This window comes from Globicephala melas, chromosome X (assembly GCF_963455315.2).
Source record: "Globicephala melas chromosome X, mGloMel1.2, whole genome shotgun sequence".
NCBI classification, from domain to species: Eukaryota; Metazoa; Chordata; class Mammalia; order Artiodactyla; family Delphinidae; genus Globicephala; species Globicephala melas.
The window spans coordinates 83,805,138-83,827,142 of record NC_083335.1 but is presented as its reverse complement, the minus strand read 5'-3'; the positions used below and the strand labels follow the sequence as shown (position 1 = coordinate 83,827,142).

Sequence of the window (22,005 nt, the reverse complement as noted above, 5' to 3'; positions counted from 1 at the left end):
CAAAAGGTATTAAAGACCTAAATGTAAGGCCAGACACTATAAAAATCTTAATGGAAAACATAGGCAGAACACTCTATGACATAAATCACAGCAAGATCCTTTTTGACCCACCCCCTAGAGAAATGGAAATAAAAACAAACAAATGGGACCTAATGAAACTTAAAAGCTTTTGAACAGGAAAAGAAATCATAAAGAAGATGAAAAGATGACCCTCAGAATGGGAGAAAATATTTGCAAATGAAGCAACTGACAAAGGATTAATCTCCAAAATATACAAGCAGCTCATGCAGCTCAATATCAAAACAACGAACAACCCAATCCAAAAATGGGAAGAAGACCTAAATAGACATTTCTCCAAAGGAGATTTATAGATTGCGAACAAACACATGAAAGGATGCTCAACATCACTAATCATTAGACAAATACAAATCAAAACTACAATGAGGTATCTCCTCACACCAGTGAGAATGGCCATCATCAAAAAATCTAGAAACAATAAATGCTGGAGAGGGTGTGGAGAAAAGGGAACACTCTTGTACTGTTGGTGGGTATGTAAATTGATACAGCCACTATGGAGAACAGTATGCAGGTTCCTTAGAAACCTAAAAATAGAACTCCATATGACCCAGCAATCCCACTACTGGGCATATACCCCGAGAAAACCATAATTCAAAAAGAGTCATATACCACTATGTTCACTGCAGCTCTGTTTACAGTAGCCAGGATATGGAAGCAACCTAAGTGTCCATTGACAGATGAATGGATAAAGAAGTTGTGGCACTTATATACAGTGGAATATTACTCGGCCATAAAAAATGAAATTGAGTTGTTTGTAGTGAGTTTGATGGACCTAGAGTCTGTCTTACAGAGTGAAGTAAGTCATAAAGAGAAAAACAAATACTATATGCTAAAACACATATATGGAATGTAAGCAAAAAAAATAAGGTTCTGAAGAACCTAAGGGCAGGACAGGAATGAAGACCCAGACGTAGAGAATGGACTTGAGGACACGGGGAGTGGGAAGGGTAAGCTGGGATGCAGTGAGAGAATAGCATTGACCTATATACACTACCAAATGTAAAATAGATAGCTAGTGGGAAGCAGCTGCATTCCAGAGGGAGATCAAGTTGGTGCTTTGTCACCACCTAGATGGGTGGGATAGGGAGAGTTGGAGGGAGATGTAAGAGGGAGGGAATATGGGGATATATCTATACATATAGCTGATTCACTTTGTTATACAGCAGAAAGTAACACAACATTGTAAAGCAATTATACTCCAATAAAGATGTTAAAAATATAATTTGGGAAGTATTCCCTTCTCTTCTCTTTTCTAGAAGAGATGTGCAGAATTTATATTATTCATTCTTTAAATGTTTGGTAGAATTCACATGTGAAACTATCTGGGCCTGAAGTTTTTTCTTTTCTCTGAAGAATTTTATCTAAGAATATAATTTCTTTAATAGTTATGAGATTATTCAAGTTATCTATTCATGTCAGATGAAATTTGGAACTTTGTGGTTTTCAAAGAATTGGTCCTTTCATTTAAGTTGTTGTATTTATGTTCATAGCATTTCCTGATGATGCTTTCATTCTTGATATTTGGTAATGTGTGTGTTCTCTCTTTTTGTTTATCAGTCTTGCTAGGAGTTTATCATTTTTATTGATATTTGCAAAGAACCAGGTTTTGCTTTTATTTGTTTTCTGTTTTTCTGTTTTCAGTTTTATTGATATCTATGCTAATTTTTATTGTTTCCTTTTTCTTGCTTTGGGTTTAAGTTGCTCTTCTTTTCGTAGTTTGAGATGGAAGATTAGATTATTGACTTCAGACTTTTCTTATTTCCTTTTTATTTAATTTACTTTTTTATTTTTTAATTTTTAAATTTTTCACACACACACACACACACACACACACACACACAGTGTTTTATTTTTACAAGAGATAAATAAACTGACACCAAGCATTGTAAATGGATGACCACAACAAAAGCAACAATGATTGCAATTACCAAACATGAAACACACTCATACTATGTCATAATATTGACATTCAGTCCAGTAATCCTCCGCTGTAACAGCTCCTTTACTTTGCAGTGAAAATTGATTTGTATATTTTTTGCCTCTGAGTCCTTGTGGGATTTTTATTTTATTCAAACAGAAAGTCACAAAAATTATAATCATCCTCATCAGTTCACTCAGTCCCATAAAATTAATTTTTTATCTTCATCTTTTGTTAGCACTTTTATGAATTCATCAGTTTTCCATTAGAGTTCTGAAAATGCTGATTCATTCAGTTCAGCAGTATAGTCAGTTACCAGAAACCTGTACTTGTCAGAGTCTTTTCCATGAATTACTTGAAGATGAAACCCTTTTATAGGAACATTTTTGCAAAAGCATCAGAGTACACCCAGAACTGTCTGTACATGACAAAAGACTTAAAAATGACCATGGTTAAAGATTTGATAAAAGTTCATAATAATGCAATTGACAAGGTAATTTAGTTATTTCTGAGATATACATTTTAAAGTAATAACTAGAATTATGACTTATAACATTATAACAGAACATATAAGATTTTTAGAAATTTCAGGTAATGTCTGAAACATTTATATTAACATATTTCCATACAAATAACCCAAAGAAATTTTAGTATTAGTTGTTTTTTTAGTTTGTTTGATTTTTTTATACTGCAGGTTCTTATTAGACATCAATTTTATACACATCATTGTATACATGTCAATCCCAATCGCCCAATTCAGCACTCCACCATCCCCACCCCACTGCGGTTTTCCCCCCTTGGTGTCCATACGTTTGTTCTCTACATCTGTGTCTCAACTTCTGCCCTGCAAACTGCTTCATCTGTACCATTTTTCTAGGTTCCACATACATGTGTTAATATAAGATATTTGTTTTTCTCTTTCTGACTTACTTCACTCTGTATGACAGTCTCTAGATCCATCCACGTCTCAACAAATAACTCAACTTCGTTCCTTTTTATGGCTGAGTAATATTCCATTGTATATATGTACCACTTCTTCTTTATCCATTCGTCTGTCGATGGACATTTAGGTTGCTTCCATGACCTGGCTATTGTAAATAGTGCTGCAGTGAACATTGGGGTGCATGTGTCTTTTTGAATTATGGTTTTCTCTGGGTATATACCCAGTAGCAGGATTGCTGGATCATATGGTAATTCTATTTTTAGTTTTTTAAGGAACCTGCATACTGTTCTCCATAGTGGCTGTATCAATTTACATTCCCACCAACAGTGCAAGAGGGTTCCCTTTTCTCCACACCCTCTCCAGCATTTATTGTTTGTAGATTTCCTGATGATGCCCATTCTAACTGGTGTGAGGTGATACCTCATTGTAGTTTTGATTTGCATTTCTCTAATAATTAGTGATGTTGAGCAGCTTTTCATGTGCTTCTTGACCATCTGTATGTCTTCTTTGGAGAAATGTCTATTTAGGTCTTCTGCCCACTTTTGGATTGGGTTGATTGTTTCTTTAATGTTGAGGTGCATGAGCTGTTTATATATTTTGGAGATTAATCCTTTGTCCGTTGATTCATTTGTAAATATTTTCTCCCATTCTGAGGTTTGTCTTTTTGTCTTCTTTATGGTTTCCTTTGTTGTGCAAAAGCTTTTAAGTTTCATTAGGTCCCATTTGTTTATTTTTGTTTTTATTTCCATTTCTCTAGTAGGTGGATCAAAAAAGACCTTGCTGTGATTTATGTCATAGAGAGTTCTTCCTGTGTTTTCCTCTAAGAGTTTTATAGTGTCTGGTGTTACATTTAGGTCTCGAATCCATTTTGAGTTTATTTTTGTGCATGGTGTTAGGGAGTGTTCTAATTTCATTCTTTTACATGTAGCTGTCCAGTTTCCCCAGCAACACTTATTGAAGAAACTGTCTTTTCTGTGTTGTATATCTTTGCCTCCTTTGTCATAGATTAATTGACCATAGGTGCATTGGTTAATCTCTGGGCATTCTATCTTATTCCGTTGATCTATATTTCTGTTTTTGTGCCAGTACCATACTGTCTTGGTTACTGTAGCTTTGTAGTATAGTCTGAAGTAAGGGAGTCTGATTCCTCCAGCTCCGTTTTTTTCCCTCAAGACTGCTTTGGTTATTCATAGCCTTTTGTGTCTCCATACAAATTTTAAGATGATTTGTTCTAGTTCCGTAAAAAATGCCATTGGTAATTTGATAGGGATTGCATTGAATCTGTAGTTTGCTTTGGGTAGTATAGTCATTTTCACAATATTGATTCTTCCAATCCAAGAACATGATATACCTCTCCATCTGTTGATATCATCTTTAATTTCTTTCATCAGTGTCTTACAGTTTTCTGCATACAGGTCTTTGGTATCCTTAGGTAGATTTATTCCTAGGTATTTTATTCTTTTTGTTGCAATGGTAAATGGGAGTGTTTCCATAATTTCTGTTTCAGATTTTTCATCATTAGTGTATAGGAATGCAAGAGATTTCTGTGCATTAATTTTGTATCCTGCAACTTTACCAAATTCATTGATTAGTTCTAGTAGTTTTCTGGTGGCATTTTTAGAATTCTCTATGTATAATATCGTGTCATCTGCAAACAGTGACAGTTTTACTTTTTCTATTCCAGTTTCTATTCCTTTTATTTCTTTTTCTTCTCTGGTTGCCGTGGCTAGGACTTCCAAAACTATGTTGAATAATAGTGGTGAGAATGGACATCCATGTCTCGTTCCTGATCTTAGGGGAAATGGTTTCAGCTTTTCAGCACTGAGAATGATGTTTGCTGTGGGTTTGTCATATGTGGCCTTTATTATGTTGAGGTAGGTTCCCTCTATGCCCACTTTCTGGAGAGTTTTTCTCATAAATGGGTGTTGAATTTTGTCAAAAGCTTTTTCTGCATCTATTGAGGTGATCATATGGATTTTAGTCTTCAATTGTTAATATGGTGTATCACATTGATTGATTTGCATATATTGAAGAATCCTTGCATCCCTGGGATAAATCTCACTTGATCGTGGTGTATGATCCTTTTAATGTGTTGTTGGATTCTGTTTGCTAGTATTTTGTTGAGCATTTTTGCATCTATATTCATCAGTGGTATTGGTCTGTAATTTTCTTTTTTTTCTTTTTTTAACATCTTTATTGGAGTATAATTGCTTTACAACGGTGTGTTAGTTTCTGCTTTATAACAAAGTGAATCAGTTATACATATACATATGTTTCCATATCTCTTCCCTGTTGCATCTCCCTCCATCCCACCCTCTCTATGCCACCCCTCTAGATGGTCACAAAGCACCGAGCTGATCTCCCTGTGCTATGTGGCTGCTTCCCACTAGCTATCTATTTTACATTTGCTAGTGTATATATGTCCATGCCACTCTCTCACTTTGTCAGAGCTTACCCTTACCCCTCTCCATATCCTGAAGTCTATTCTTTAATAGTTCTGTGTCTTTATTCCCATCTTGCCCCTGGTTCTTCATGACCGTTTTTTCTTTTTCCCTTAGATTCCATATATATGTGTTAGCATACAGTATTTGTTTTTCTCTTTCTGACTTACTTCACTCTGTATGACAGACTCTAGGTCCATCCACCTCACTACAAATAACTCAGTTTCAATCGTTTTTATGCCTGAGTAATATTCCATTGTATATATGTGCCACATCTTTATCCATTCATCTGTTGATGGACACTTAGGTTGCTTCAGTGTCCTAGGTATTGTAAATAGAGCTGCAATGAACATTTTGGTCCATGACACTTTTTGAATTATTGTTTTCTCAGGGTATATGCCCATTAGGGGGATAGCTGGGTCATATGGTTGTTCTATTTTTAGTTTTTTAAGGAACCTCCATACTGTTCTCCATAGTGGCTGTATCAGTTTACATTCCCACCAACAGTGCAAGAGGGTTCCCTTTTCTCCACACCCTCTCCAGTATTTACTGTTTCTAGATTATTTGATGATGGCCATTCTGACCGATACAAGATGCTATCTAATTGTAGTTTTGATTTGCATGTCTCTAATGATTAATGATGTTGAGCATTCTTTCATGTGTTTGTTGGCAATCTGTAAATCTTCTTTGGATAAATCTCTGTTTACGTCTTCAACCCATTTTTGGATTGGATTGTTTGTTTTTTGATATTGAGCTGCATGAGCTGCTTGTAAATTTTGGAGATTAATCCTTTGTCAGTTGCTTCATTGGCAAATATTTTCTCTCATTCTGAGGGTTGTCTTTTGGTCTTGTTTATGGTTCCCTTTGCTGTGCAAAAGCCTTTAAGTTTCATTAGGTCCCATTTGTTTATTTTTGTTTTTATTTTCATTTCTCTAGGAGGTGGGTCAAAAGGATCTTGCTGTGATTTATTTCATAGAATGTTCTTCCTATGTTTTGCTCTAAGAGTTTGATAGTGTCTGGCCTTACATTTAGGTCTTTAATCCATTTTGAGTTTATTTTTGTGTATGGTGTTAGGGAGTGTTCTAATTTCATAGTTTTACATGTACCTGTCCAGTTTTCCCAGCACCACTTATTGAAGAGGCTGTCTTTTCTCTGCTGTGTATTCTTGCCTCCTTTATCAAAGATAAGGTGACTGTATGTGCATGGGTTTATCTCTGGGCTTTCTATCCTGTTCCATTGATCTATATTTCTGTTTTTGTGCCAGTACCATACTGTCTTGATTACTGTGGCTTTGTAGTATAGTCTGAAATCAGGGAGCCTGATTCCTCCAGCTCCATTTTTCTTTCTCAAGTTTGCTTTGGCTATTCAGGGTCTTTTGTGTTTCCATACAAATTGTGAAATTTTTTGTTCTAGTTCTGTGAAAAATGCCATTGGTAGTTTGATAGGGATTGCATTGAATCTGTAGATTGCTTTGGGTAGTAGATTCATTTTCACAATGTTGATTCTTCCAATCCAAGAATATGGTATATCTCTCCATCTATTGTATCACCTTTAAATTTTTTCATCAGTGTCTTATAATTTTCTGCATACAGGTCTTTTATCTCCTTAGGTAGGTATATTCCTAGATATTTTATTCTTTTTGTTGCAGTGGTAAATACGTGTGTTTTCTTAATATCACTTTCAGATATTTTATCATTAGTGTATAGGAATGCCAGAGATTTCTGTGCATTAATTTTGTGTTGTGCTACTTAACCAAATTCCTTGATTAGCTCTGGTTGTTTTCTGGTGGCATCTTTAGGATTCTCTATGTATAGTATCATGTCATCTGCAAACAGTGACAGCTTTACTTCTTCTTTTCCAATTTGGATTCCTTTTATTTCTTTTTCTTCTCTGATTGCTGTGGCTAAAACTTCCAAAACTATGTTGAATAAGAGTGGTGAGAGTGGGCAACCTTGTCTTGTTCCTGATCATAGTGGAAATGGTTTCAGTTTTTCACCATTGAGGATGATGTTGTCTGTGGGTTTGTCATATATGGCCTTTATTATGTTGAGGAAAGTTCCCTCTATGCCTACTTTCTTCAGGGTTTTTATCATAAATGGGTGTTGAATTTTTTCAAAAGCTTTCTCTGCATCTATTGAGATTATCATATGGTTTTTCTCTTTCAATTTTTTAATATGGTTTATCACATTGATTGATTTCCATATACCGAAGAATCCTTGCATTCCTGGAATAAACCCCACTTGATCGTGGTGTATGATCCTTTTAATGTGTTGTTGGATTCTGTTTGCTAGTATTTTGTTGAGGATTTTTGCATCTATGTTCATCAGTGATATTGGCCTTTAGTTTTCTTTCTCTTTGACATCTTTGTCTGGTTTTGGTATCAGGGTGATGGTGGCCTTGTAGAATGAGTTTGGGAGTGTTCCTGCCTCTGCTATATTTTGGAAGTGTTTGAGAAGGATAGGTGTTAGCTCTTCTCTAAATGTTTGATAGAATTCGCCTGTGAAGCCATATGGTCCTGGGCTTTTGTTTGTTGGAAGATTTTTAATCACAGTTTCAATTTCAGTGCTTGTGGTTGGTCTGTGCATATTTCCTATTTCTTCCTGGTTCAGTCTTGGCACGTTGTGCATTTCTAAGAATTTGTCCATTTCTTCCAGGTTGTCCATTTTTTCGGCATAGATTTGCTTGTAGTAGTCTCTCATGATCCTTTGTATTTCTGCAGTGTCAGTTGTTACTTCTCCTTTTTCATTTCTAATTCTATTGATTTGAGTCTTCTCCCTTTTTATCTTGATGAGTCTGGCGAATGGTTTATCCATTTGGTTTATCTTCTCAAAGAACCAGCTTTTAATTTTATTGATCTTTGCTTTCATTTCCTTCATTTCTTTTTCATTTATTTCTGATCTGATCTTCATGATTTCTTTCCTTCTGCTACCTTTGGGCTTTTTTTGTTCTTCTTTCTCTAATTGCTTTAGGTGCAAGGTTAGGTTGTTTATTTGAGATGTTTCCTGTTTCTTAAGGTAGGATTGTATTGCTATAAACTTCCCTCTTAGAACTGCTTTTGCTGCATCCCATAGGTTTTGTGTCGTCGTGTCTTCATTATCATTTGTTTTTAGGTATTTTTTGATTTCCTCTTTGATTTCTTCAGTGATCGCTTGGTTATTAAGTAGTGTATTGTTTAGCCTCCATGTGTTTGTATTTTTTACTGATCTTTTCCTGTAATTGATATCTAGTCTCATAGCATTGTGGTCGGAAAAGGTAGTTGATACAATTTCAATTTTCTTAAATTTACCAGGGCTTGATTTGTGACCCAAGATATGATCTATCCTGTAGAATGTTCCATGAGCACTTGAGAAGAATGTGTATTCTGTTGTTTTTGGATGGAATGTCCTATAAATATCAATTAAGTCCATCTTGTTTAACGTATCATTTAAAGCTTTTGTTTCTTATTTATTTTCTTTTTGGATGATGTTTCCATTGTTGAAAGTGGGGTGTTAAAGTCCCCTACTATGATTGTCGATTTTACTCTCGATTTCTCCTTTTATGGCTGTTAGCCATTGCCGTATGTATTGAGGTGCTCCTATGTTGGGTGCATATATATTTATAATTGTTACATCTTTTTCTTGCATTGATCCCTTGATCATTATGTAGTGTCCTTCCTTGTCTCTTGTAACTTTCTATTTCCAAGATTGTTCATCTTTGCTATCATTATTCTGAATTATTTTTCAGGTAGACTGCCTATTTCCTCTTCATTCCCAAAGTCCACCGCCTCAATTTTGGGTGATTTGTTGTCTATTCAGGTGTTCCAGAGATACAGGGTACATCAAGTTGATTGTGGAGGTTTAATCCGCTGCTTCTGAGGCTGCAAGGAGAAAATTCCTTTTCTCTTCTTTGTTTGCACAGCTCCTGGAGCTCAGCTTCAGATTTGGCCCTGCCTCTGCATGTAGGTTGCCCTCTGGTGTCGACAGGAGGGGGTTAAAGGGGAACTAGCATACGACCCAGCAATCCCACTACTGGGCATATACCCTGAGAAAACTATAATTCAAAAAGAGTCATGTAGCAAAATGTTCATTGCAGCTCTATTTACAATAGCCAGGAGATGGAAGCAACCTAAGTGTCCATCATCAGATGAATGGGTAAAGAAGTTGTGGCACATATATACAATGGAATATTACTCAGCCATAAAAAGAAATGAAATTGAGCTATTTGTAATGAGGTGGATGGACCTAGATAGAGTCTGTCATACAGAGTGAAGTAAGTCAGGAAGAGAAAAACAAATAATGTATGCTAACACATATATATGGAATTTAAGAAAAGAAAAAGGTCATGAAGAACCTAGGGGTAAGACGGGAATAAAGACACAGACCTACTAGAGAATGGACTTGAGGATATGGGGAGGGGCAAGGGTAAGCTGTGACAAAGTGAGAGAGTGGCATGGGCATATATACACTACCAAACGTAAAATAGGTAGCTAGTGGGAAGCAGCCTCATGGCACAGGGAGATCAGCTCAGTGCTTTGTGACCACCTGGATGGGTGGGATAGGGAGGGTGGGAGGGAGGGAGATGCAAGAGGGATGACATATGGGATCATATGTATATGTATAACTGATTCACTTTGTTATCAAGCAGAAACTAACACACCATTGTAAAGCAATTGTGCGCCAATAAAGATGTTAAAAAAAAATAGGAGTGGCTGATTCGCGGGCTCTGCCTCCTCAGGCCGGGGGGAGGGAGGTGTATAGAAGGCGGGGTGAGCCTGTGGAGGCAGAGGCCCGAGTGACATTGCAACAGCTTGAGGTGTGCTTTGTGTTCTCCTGGGGAAGTTTCCCCTGGATCACAGGACGCTGGCAGTGGTGGGCTGCATAGGCTTCTTGGAGGGGAGCTGTGGATAGTGATCTGTGCTTGCACACAGGAGTTTTGGTGGCTTCAGGAGCAGCGTTAGCAGTTCATGCCCATCTCTGTTGTCTGTGGTGGTTGCCGGCGGTTTGTGCCCATCTCTGAAGCTCTTTTAAGCAGTGTTCTGAATCTCTTCTCCTCGCACACCCTGAAACAATGGTCTCTTGCCTCTTAGGCAGTTCCAGACCTTTTCCCGGACTCCCTCCCTGCTAGCTGTGGCACACTAACCCCATTCAGGCTGTGTTCCCTCAGCCAACCCCAGTCCTCTCCCTGGGATCTGACCCACCAAAGCCTCTGCTCCTAGTCCCCACCCACCCTGGTGGGTGAGTAGAGAAGCATGTCAGGCTGGTAAGTGCTGGTCGGCACCGATCCTCTGTGCGGGGATCACTCTGGTTTGTCCTCTGCACCCCTGTTGCTGCGCTCTCCTCTGTGGCTCCGAAGTGTCCCCCCCCACCCACACCCCGTCTCCGCCAGTGAAGGGGCTTCCTAGTGTGTGGAAACTTTTCCTCCTTCACAGCTCCCTCCCACTGGTGCAGGTCCCGTCCCTATCCTTTTGTCTCTGTTTTTTCTTTTGCCCTACCCAGGTACGTGGGGAGTTTCTTGCCTTTTTGGAAGTCTGAGGTCTTCTGCCAGCGTTCAGTAGCTGTTCTGTAGGAGTTGTTCCATGTGTAGATGTATTTCTGATGTATCTGTGGGGAGGAAGGTGGTCTCCACGTCTTACTCCTCTGCCATCTTGAAGATGTCTCCCTATTATCTGAATGCCTCTTTGAAGTGGATGCTTTGGCAATCAGAGCTTAAGTCAGGCACTTGCATTACAAAAAGTCAACCGTCAGGGTTTACACTACAAAGTAGCAAATGGGGAAAGCAAGAATCTAAGTTTTGGAGATGAAAGAGAGAGGGTGTGTTCACTCAAGGTGCTCATAGAGAAGGCAGAGCATCTCCCTCTGATGTAAGATTGGTCACTTACCCAAATGTGTAGGGATAGATAATGCCAGGGTCCTCAAAGGCACTAGAGATATAGCCAGACCCCTAACTGAATGAGTTCTTGCATTCATAGCAGAGTTTCAGCTGGCCAGGCCTGGTAGCACCACTGTCCTCAATACCACAGACCAGGTAGTTACATCTATCTGGATGTGCCTTTGGAGTTGGACAATACGTGGATTCCTGCCCTGTTTGTGTGTTCCTCCAGATGACCTTTGAGATGAGTCATGAGACCCTGTACTTGGCAGTGAAGCTGGTAGATCACTACCTTATGGAGGTAATATGCAAGAGGGACAAGCTACAACTCCTTGGTTCCACTGCTTTTCTGATTGCAGCAAAATTTGAGGTGAGCCTGAGTCCATAGGACCTGGAGAAAACTAATCAATCGGTTTCTATCCAAGCCAGATATATATGTATGTATGTATGTATGTACATTTACATATGTATGTATATATATGCATGCATATGTGTATGTATATATTATATACATGTATATACATATATATATATACGCATGTGTGTACATTCACATGTGTATTTGTGTGTGTATACAATTACATACATGCACACAAATAAGTTTTCCTACCGATTTTTTGTCTTCCTAAGCAGGGAAACTGGTGTTGGGTGCAAATGGTGGTGTATTTGTTTCCTGGCGTCAACAAAATTCTCCCTTTTCCTCTTTGAAGATGTGTGTAGGTGGACATATTACTAGTTAAATGGATTGTTCTTTTTAAAGCTTCCTTCTGGACCATAATTTTCTGTCCCCACCCCATTTTCTTCTTCCAGCAACTCCACCTCTGTCTAGTGGAGTCTTGAATTGCTTATATAAGGAAGCATTTCCAAATCTAGGTGCTGGAGACATTTAAGAGAAAATGGCCTGGTGTAGATGGTAGTGAGTCCAAGTAAATTAGTTATTTTTGAAGTAGCAGTATAAAAGCAAGTAGCTGGCCTTTCCTTCATAACCATATCCATCTAACTACTTTATCTGAGTCTTTCCTCTTCCTTATATGCTAAATGATCTTGTTCTACTCTCATTTTTCCTTCAGATAGACTAATAGTATAAAACCTTAGGGTTTAGGAACAGAGAAGTAGCAACTTTTATGAGTACAAAAACCTTTAGAACTGTGGATTTGTCTTTGTGTTCCCTACTCAGATCTGTCCCTAACTAGATTTCTGCTTCCCTTCTTCATTCTCTCCTTTACTCACTAGCTCCTACCTCGATCAGTACCTCCCTCTCTAACTCCACCCCTCCTTTGCTCCTTACTTGCCTCCCTCTCTCACCACTTCCGGCCCTCACTCCACTTCCGGCCCTCACTGCACTTCCACCCTCTCTTCAATTCTGCTCTCTCTCCACTTCTGCCCTTGCTCCACTTCCACCCTCGCTCCACTTCTGCCCTGTTCCACTTCTGCCCTTGCTCGGTAGCTCCCTTCTTCCCTCCAGCCTTCTTTCAATCCCTTCCTTGATCCCTCAATCCCTGTTTTGTACACTCGCTCACTCCATGCTGGGCCCCTCCCTCCATCCCACCCACCCACTCTCTGTTGCTCTTTCTAACTCTCCTTTTCTCTATCCTTCTCTCGCTCACTCCTTCCCCTCCTCACTTGATCCCTCCTTCCATGACCCTCTCCCTTCCACCCTGGTTCTATCCCTCACTCCTCCATGCCTTCCCACCCACCTACCCACCCCATCGCGCCTTCCCTCCTACTCCACCCTCCTCTCTTCCACCCTCCCTCCCTTCCTGTCCCTTTCCTTTGTTCACTCTCTTCTCTCCTTCCCTAGCTAATGTTCTTCCCTCTGTCACTCCCTCTCTCTCTTCCTCCTCCTTCCCTCTCCTCCCTGTTGCTTCTCTAGTGTGTGCTCCCCTCCCTCCTCCTTTGCTTCCTCCTCCCCTCCTCCCTCACCCTTCCTTTTCTGCTGGTTCCTTCTCTCCCCTCCCTGCTTGCTCCTTCCCTCCGTATCTCCCATCCTTGCTCCATGGTACTCTGGCACCATGACTCCCCCCACCTTAACTTCCTCACACCCTCCTTCCCTGTCTCCTTCCTTTTTCCTCCTTCTCTCTCTTCTTCCTTCCTTCCTCCCTCCCTCCCTCCCTCCCTCATTCTCCCCATTTCCCTCTCTGGCTCACTTCCTTCCCTACTGTCTTGCTCCCTGGTTCCCTTGCTCCCCCTCACTCCCTGCTCCCTCTCTGCTCAGCTCCCTCTCACTCACTTCCGTGGTCACTCCCTCCCACCCACTCATGCTTGTTCCCTTCCACCCTCTTTCCCTCCCTGGCTCCTTTTCTCCTTGGTTCTCTCCCTCCTTCCCATCCTCCCTCCCTCCTGATTGCCCTTGCTCCCTAGCCTCCTCCTTCCCTTTCTTCCTCTTTCTCTTCCTCCTCCCTCACTCTCTCCCTTGTTCCCTGCTTCCTTCTCTAGCTCATTTCCTTCCCTGCTCACTGGCTTCCTGGTTCATTCCCTTGCTCCCCTTCCTTTCTCTTTTCACGTCTCTCCCTTTCTCCTCCTTCCTCCACCTACCTAGGGATGTCCTTGTGGCTTAAGCAAGTGCTCCCTGTCTCAGCCTCAAGGGGGTTAAAAAAGCAGCTGGGGGTTCCTGGACAACCAAGAGCGGGAGGGAGAAGGAGTGTGCAAGGTGCTCTCGTTAGCAAATTTTGGAACAAGGAGCACCCCTCTTCTGGTTATCAGGACAAAGGACCTCCACTAAGTTTTTTGGAGCAGGGGTGTCTTCCCCTCACAGGACTGAGAAGTACAGAAAGACTTTTGCAAGGGGAGGTATGGAGATGATATGAGAAGAGAAGAAAGGAAGGAGCCACTGGTGAGTAGAGCAGTAGAAGGGAGAGTTTCTTGTCCTGGTCTTGTCACTAGGTTGCTGTGTGACCTTGAGCAAGTCACTTCCTCTCTCTGGGCCTCAATTTCCCTGTCTGCAAACCCAGAGGGTTGGTCCAGTTTGTGATCTGAAAATAAAGGTGTGAGAAGAAGGCTGGGGTGGGCAGTGAGGTGCAGCTAGAGAAAAGATTCAGGGGTCTACCTGCCTCCTAGTCCTTTCCCCCAAACTAAGGTTCAACCTGCAAAGGGCAGGACATGGAAAGGTGCCCCAGATTGTGGAGGGGGGTTTTCTTCTCACCCTTGGCTTGGATTGGACCTTCCCAGTCTAGCCCCCTTGCACATCTCCCATCCCTTGGTCTTCAGTCTCTGCTTAGGTTCCCTCTGTGCCTATCTCTCTCTGTCTCTCACTGCCTATTACCCCAGTAGTGCCCCCTCTCAAACATCTTTATTCATTCCTTAGACAAGAAAACAAAGTGCGGGCTTATTTTCCATCTCTAGCTCCCTTCCTGTGGTCTCCTTCCCTCTGTTTCCCCAAGAGTAGGCCTTAGATTTCCCATTTCTGGCTCTCACTCATTAGAAGAGAGATCAGTGCTTCCAGTCCCTGTGCCATATTATGCCGCTTCCAGTGCTATAAGAATCTACCACAAGAGGTCCTATCCTCTCTCCTCCTATCTCTCTGATTTTGTTTTTCAGATGTACTACTCAAAAACCAGAAGCTGGCTCTCAGAGCTACCCTGAAGGTTCATGCCAGGGAATGTTATTACCTCCTATCCTTCACCCCTCTCCTCCCCTGCCTTTCATCTCCAAGCAGAGAGGAGTGGGCTGTCTTAGCCTGGTTGTGACTGCCTCTCCTCTCCACCCATAGGAGCCCAGCCCACCTTGTGTGGATGACTTCCTGTACATCTGTGATGATATTTATAAGCGAGATGAGATGCTCGCCATGGAAATCAGCATCCTAAAAACCCTCAAATTTGATATCAACATTCCCATTGCTTATCATTTTCTGCGCAGATATGCTAAGGTAAGACAGGGCAGGTACATCTTCATTTTACCACTGCTGGGTTAGTCCCCTCCATTCCCAGAGTGGCTGCTTGAGTGGTAGGAAAAGGGAAAGGGACAACTGGGGACAGGGGAATTTCTTCTTCAGTCCACCCTCCTAGATTGGCAATCTTTATGGAGTGTGGGGGGAAGAAAATTGCATATTTCCATGGTATGCCTATAAAGTTTTGAGGTGAGGGCAGAGTAGGGGAGGGGAAGAAGATTCTTTGATCAGGAAGGGACACTTGGGAAGTTTAGGGGAGATGCTGTCAAAGTTCTCTTCCTTCACCTGAATATTGGTTACAGGGGAAGTCACTTTGTATTATACAAGTGTGTCTTGTTGTAGGATTTGTGTGTGTGTGTGTGTGTGTGTATACACACATGCGCGCCCACACACACACACACACACACACGCACACACATATTCAAACAAGAAAAGGGAAGGAGTTCTTTTGGAGCATGAAATACCTCCTAGTCTGGAACCCAGTGAAAAGTCAGCAGTTGGAGGCCTTCGGCTCTTCAAAGGATGGCATGTACAGAAAGGGGAGGTGGAGGGTACCACAATCACACTTGATAATTTGGTTTAAAACCCTGAAAATGGCAAATACCATTGCCAATTTCGTAATCCCCCCTCCTAAAGATTCTGTGCTTTGGGGGCAGGGTCCTTAGTGTGAGTCATGGTGGCAAAAGAGGTACATTGTTCAGGCAGAGAGCCATTTAGGCCCAAGGTGGGATAACTGGAGTGAGTGAGTGCAGGGGGTTTTCTGCTTGGTGCCAGTGTTCTGAATTGATTGCTGAGCCAGTCTTCTTCCTGCCTTTAGTGTGTCCATGCCAGCATGAAGACACTGACCTTGTCCCGCTTCATCTGTGAAATGACCCTGCAGGAATATGACTATGTCCAGGAGAGGGCTTCCAAGCTAGCTGCTGGCTCCTTCCTCCTGGCCCTCTACATGAAGAAGCTCGGACACTTGGTAAACACTTGTGTGCGGTGGGGAAGAAGGAGTAGGGATTTTAAAAAAACATATTTATTTATTTATTTTATTTTTGGCTGCATCGAGTCTTAGTTACAGGATGTGGGCTCTTCATGCAGCACACGGGCTTCTCTTCAGTTGTGGCACATGGGCTCCAGAGTGTGTGGGCTCAGTAATTGCGGCACGTGGGCTTAGTTGCCCCGTGGCATGTGGGATCTTAGTTCCCTGCCCAGGGATCGAACCCCCGTCCCCTGCATTGGACGGCAGATTCTTAACCAGTGGACCACCAGGAAAGTCCCAGGGATAGGGATTTAAAAGCACAGGGTCAGCTCAGGAGGAAGGTGTAAACTAGGGCTGTGGGAAACTCTGTGACAAAACTACTACATACCTGCCATTATGAATCCTTTAACATCTTGACATCTTAGGGGCCTGGCTGCCTAAAGGGTTTCTAGAGCCATGGTTTTAAAGTATTTTATTTCACTTTTCTTCATCACAGTACCCTTTCTTCCAAAGACAGCTTACCTGAAAGCCCAGTATCACAAAACAGACTAATGTGAAATTATTCTGATTGCAGCAGGGGGTGGCGTGGACCCACTTCTTGCCTTACCCCATTCCACCCCTGCTCCTTGCAGCCCCCTCAGCAAGGTTGGGCCCCCAAGGGAGCTCATTGGAACAGGATTTGGAAAGCACTGACCCAGAGAACAGAGTAGTGAAAGCAACTGTCCATGTGTATAACAGGGGACTCAGATATACTATTGTGCTCTTCTCTGAGGAGGAAGGCCCCCACAGCCTCCTTCCCCAATACAAATAAAATGCATATTTGATACTTTCTCAATTTTATAAAAAATTGTGAATAAAAGTAACTTTAGAAAACTATGAATTTTTACTGACGTGTAACATGCAATCCAATAGAAAAAGTATGCTTGCAAATGAGCATACTCTTCCCAACCACTCCTAAGACCCTGCAGCCTAGAAATTCTAGCACCACTACTGATGGAGAAACCTCTGTGTGCTGAGGAAAAACCCTATAAACAGTTGTGTGAATTTGGACAAGGCACTGATATTTCTTGGGACAGAGAAAGCATTAAGTAAATGGCAGGGATGGCGATGAGAAAGAATACGTAATAATAATGGCTAGCATTTATTGAGTTCTTAGACAGTGAACTAAACACTTTGTCTATTAACTCAGTCTTCACAACAGCCCTATGAGATCAGCACTATTATTCCTATTGTACAGATAAGAAATAACTTCCCATGTTTGGCTAATGAGAGGCAGAGCTAGGATTTTGGGAACTAGGAGTCTGTTCAAAGAATATACCTACTCTATAATCAGAATGGATGTGGCTGTAGCCCTGGAGCCATGATCTTGGAGGCCCCATGCTGACCCAGGCTTTTACCCTTGGGTCCTGGGGAAGGCTGGTAGGTCCTGAGGGAGGACAGTTGAGAGGCTCAGGGCAGCAAACTGCTTGCCAACCAGTATAAAAATATTTCAGTGTTTTAACACTTGGCATGGCTGTACCAGTGAGTATCAGCTAAGTGTCAGCCCTGATCTGAACCCAGGTAGTCTGGATCCATAGTCCTCTACACTATATATACTGCTATAGATGAGAAAGTCTTCACAGAGGAGGTGACTTTTGAGTTGGGTCTTGAGAGATGAGTAGGAACCTTGAGAAGAGACATTCTAGGCAGAGGGGACAACAATTGAAAAGATGTGAAGGCAATAAGAAAACAGTGTGATGTATTCAGGGCAGAATAAGACATTTCCTATGGATAGAGCAGAGGACGTATGAGTAGGGAATGGTGAGAGGTGAGACCGGAATGGTAGAGTGTGGTCAGATTGTGAGAGGCCTTTGATGCCATGCTGAAAGATCCATTTTACACTAAGGCATTGCAAGTTTTTAAGGCAGGGGAGTGACACCTTCCTGTTTGTATGTTTTGGAAACAGTACTAGTATATAGCAGTATGGAAGGTATATTAGATGAGAGAGCGTATGTGAACGTATCAACACCAGTGAGTGGGCTTTTATAATAATCAATGTGAAGCATTGGGGCAGTGAACAATTGAACAATGTGAACAATTGGGGCAGTGACAGTAGGGCTGTTAATCTTAATTAACACACCCAATATGATGGGTGTGTTAATTGGCATGCTCAGCATGCCAATGACTGCCCTTTGCCTGTGGCAGTGGTTTCCAGAGTATTCAGTAGAGCCTTGGGATTCCTGCAGAAGTATCTCAGGGGCCCAGGGGCCATGTAAAAGGTAAAGGGATCCAAATTGGTGGGCTTCTTAGTTCCCACCCCCAATTCCAGGTAAGATATTTGGGCTTCCAGGTAAGATATTTGGGAAAACATGAGTTCAGGGAAAATAATTTAAGACATTTTAAGAAAACCACTGCCTCACAGAATAATGAATTTTCTTTTCTCTACCTGTGGAACTCCCACTAGACTTTCAGTACCTATTGCAGATGTGCCCTCCTCTGCAAAGCTTTTTGTGACTTTCCCAGCCAAAATTCATGGGTCCTGCAGCTCTGTTCCTCCACTGTCCCATGCTCCCTTCCATTGTAGCACTTCCCACACATTTTATAATTCTATGTGTGCATGTCTGTCTCCCCAACTAGACTACAGACTCCTCAAGAGCAGGAGCCTTAGTCATCTCTTAGTCATCTTTGTATTCCCAGCATCCTGTATGGGGCTTGGTAATATCCTAGCTAGCATTGTTTGGGTATGTGCTAGACTCTGTTCCGTGTGCTTTATGTCTATTAACTCATTTAAGCCTGTTATATAATTACTGTAATCGTCCCTATTTGGCAGATTTGGAAACTGAGGCACCTAGAGGTTAAGTAACTGGCTCAAGGCCATGCTGTTAATGGAGCTGGAATTTGAACCCAGGCAGTTTGCCTCCAGAGCCTTTGCTCTTAAACACTCTGCTATATTCCTTTTGCCACATGATAGGCATCCTTAAAGTTGACTGAGAAAATGAATGCATGAAATGATAGCTGTTTGAGCCAGAGAGGAGGAACAGCCTTAAGTTCCTGCTGGCTATTTAGTTGGGACCTCAAGTTTGTTCTGAGGTTTGCCTGGCCATTGGCTCTTAACCTGAGAGTAAGTAATAAAGTCAGTCCTGTTCCTTAAATTCTTTGGTGGATTTCAGTTTAAATACCTATGGCTAGGGCTAATATCCAGCTGGTGCATATGGATATAGCCATATCACTAGCCTGCAGCTGGAACATAGTCTTCTAGGTAGTACCCTATAATTATTGGTCGGTGTCTGTGCTCTATGAGTCTTTGAATTGTTTGACTTTCTTCCCTGCCTGTACTATGGATAGGAAGTTTCGATCTGGGTATTGGAGACAGGAAGTATCTGCTTCCTGTTGTAAAAGTCACTGTCCATGTTGCTTCTTCCAGGCTCCTACCCTGGAGTATTACAGTGGCTACAAGACCTCTGATCTTCACCCCTTGGTCAGGCAGCTGAACATCCTGCTGACTTTGCGTTTGTGCAATAAGCTCAAGACTGTGCATTCCAAGTATTCTCACCAGTAAGTACCAAGCTCCAGTTGAGGCTGGGTTTGTGCTCAGTCATGGGGAGGCCCAGACTAACCTCATTTAAGGGAAAAGAAAGATTCAGGTACTTTTTACCTTACTTTCTGCTCCAGAGTTAAAGCAAGGTAGGGAACCAAGGGCCTATGTCCCACTTATTCCATGGAGCCTGCTTGCTTTGGGCTATTTTACACTGAGCAGACCCCTCTTCCTTTTGCAGGGTCTTCTTTGAAGTCACCAAAATCCCACCCTTGGACGTGTTGAAACTGGAGGAGATTTTGAACTGCTGCTAATTCTGAGGCCGAGGGTCTGGTACTCTGGCAGCAGCCACCGGGGCCAGGCAGGCGTGTAAATAAGCTGTATTTATTCTGTCCTTGAATTTGTCTTTTCATCACTTTTCTTCATTTTTACTGTTTGTCTATTCCCAAACTGATAATGTTGTAAATATTTGTGTTTTTTTATGAAAGAGAAGAAATTATTGTTGTATTTGATTAGAAATTTAATAAAAATTAATGGTTGTTGTTAACATGGCTCACTTCCCCCCTTATTGCTCAGGAGCCCCACACATAGCCCTGTTTTTTTCCTGCCTAGTAAAGGCTGTGCCTCAGGGTCTAGCTTATCCAATTTCCCTCTCTGTTTGTAGACTTTCTCTTCACAGGAAGAGGAATTGATCTAGGTGTGAACTGATGAATGAGTCTGTAGACTTGTGGTGGGAGGGGTAGTCCAAAGAGACCCCACTACCCGACAGGCCTCAGTGTTCAGATCTGGGACAGCTGGAAACGTGGGCCAATACCCTTTGGTCCCCATTTCAGGTTGCCAGCTTTCCTTGCTTCTTCCTAGATGATGAAAAGGTAGGGATAAGGATTTTCACTGAAATGTACCCCTACTTTTGTAGTAAGGTGTCTTTCTAGAGTCTAAATTTGAAAAAAAACTTTGAGTGGTGCACTGAAGTCTCTTTTGGTCTTTCAGTAAAGAGGAGAAATTTCCACCTGTGAAATCAGCAAGATGTCCCATGAATGTAAGCATCAACCAGTTGCTCAATCCTTCATTCATAAAGCTTTAAGGAGGTTCTACTCTCTCTCTCTCACTCCCCTATCTTTGGGGTAATGTGTACTGGTACAGGTACTTCAGTTGTTAACAGAGGACTTGAACATCTTCTGTGCTGGTTGATGAAGAGCCACTGCCTCAATCTTGCCTCTAGGACCTCTGGGACCTCCCCACAATCTAGCAACTGAATCAAGTAATGTCTGTCATAGCAGGAGACCTCCAGGACTCTGTTCTAGTACTGTGGCTGGCAACTGTTGTGATTGCTCTGTGGCTGATTGTTATCACTTGTCAAATATTTTGAAAATTAGTCCTGGAGATGGATATCTGGTAGGGGGGGCAGTCATTGAAGACTCCCCAATTCTGACCCAAGAATCCCTATGCTAGTCTGGTCATATCTCCTTTTCTGAAGGGTTGGACACAGGAGGGAGAGCATGTCATGACCTTAGATGTCTTAGTGCTTTCTATTTTTAAAAAACGTTTTATTTTTTTGTTTCCTCAAATTTTATTTTTTAAAAACTTTTATTGGAGTATAGTTGATTTACAATGTTGTGTTAGTTTCAGTAAAGTGATTCAGTTATACATATACATATATGTATATGTTCTTTTTCAGATTCTTTACCCATATAGGTTATTACAGAATATTGAGTAGAGTTCCCTGTGCTATACAGTAGATTCTCATTGGTTATTTTGTATATAGTAGTGTGTGTATGTTAATCCAAAGCTCCTAATTTATCCCTCCCCCCTCCATGTTTCCCTTTTGGTAACCATAAGTTTGTTTTCAAAATCTGTGAGTCTGTTTTAGTTTTTAATTGGAGTATAGTTGATTTGCAATGTTGTGTTAGTTTCAGGTGTACAGCAAAGTGAATCAGTTATACATATACATATACCCACTCTTTTTTATTTTTATTCTTATTTTATTTTTTTTTTGCAGTACGCGGGCCTCTCACTGTTGTGGCCTCTCCCGTTGTGGAGCACAGGCTCCGGATGCGCAGGCTCAGTGGCCATGGCTCACGGGCCCAGCCGCTCCGCGGCATGTGGGATCTTCCTGGACCGGGGCATGAACCCATGTCCCCTGCATCGGCAGGCGGACTCTCAACCACTGCGCCACCAGGGAAGCCCCCCACTCTTTTTTAGATTCTTTTCCCATATAGGTCATTAAAGAGTATTGACTAGAGTTCCCTGTGCTATACAGCAGGTTCTTATTTGTTATCTATTTTATATACAGTAGTGTGTATATGTCAATCCCGATCTCCCAATTTTATCCTTCCCTCCCTTTCCCCCCTGGTAACCGTAAGTTTGTTTTCTACATCTATGCCTCTATTTCTGTTTTGTAAGTAAGTTTG

General features: G+C 41.6%; 1 protein-coding gene across 4 annotated transcripts in view; it reads left to right on the top strand.

Moving 5' to 3' along the window:
• The window catches only part of CCNB3 (cyclin B3), a 64,789-nt gene extending 44,708 nt beyond the window's left edge, over nt 1–20,081 (top strand). For 3 of the 4 annotated variants that reach the window (XM_060292903.1, XM_060292901.1, XM_060292900.1), the window contains exons 8-12: nt 11,460–11,597; nt 14,937–15,092; nt 15,931–16,080; nt 19,484–19,614; nt 19,836–20,081. In XM_060292903.1, coding sequence (XP_060148886.1) covers nt 11,460–11,597; nt 14,937–15,092; nt 15,931–16,080; nt 19,484–19,614; nt 19,836–19,908 — 648 coding nt within the window. In that variant the 3' untranslated portion in view covers nt 19,909–20,081. The remainder of the gene's footprint in view (nt 1–11,459; nt 11,598–14,936; nt 15,093–15,930; nt 16,081–19,483; nt 19,615–19,835) is intronic. The other variant, XM_060292902.1, reaches the window with a different exon arrangement.
• Nucleotides 20,082–22,005: the final 1,924 nt, after the last annotated feature.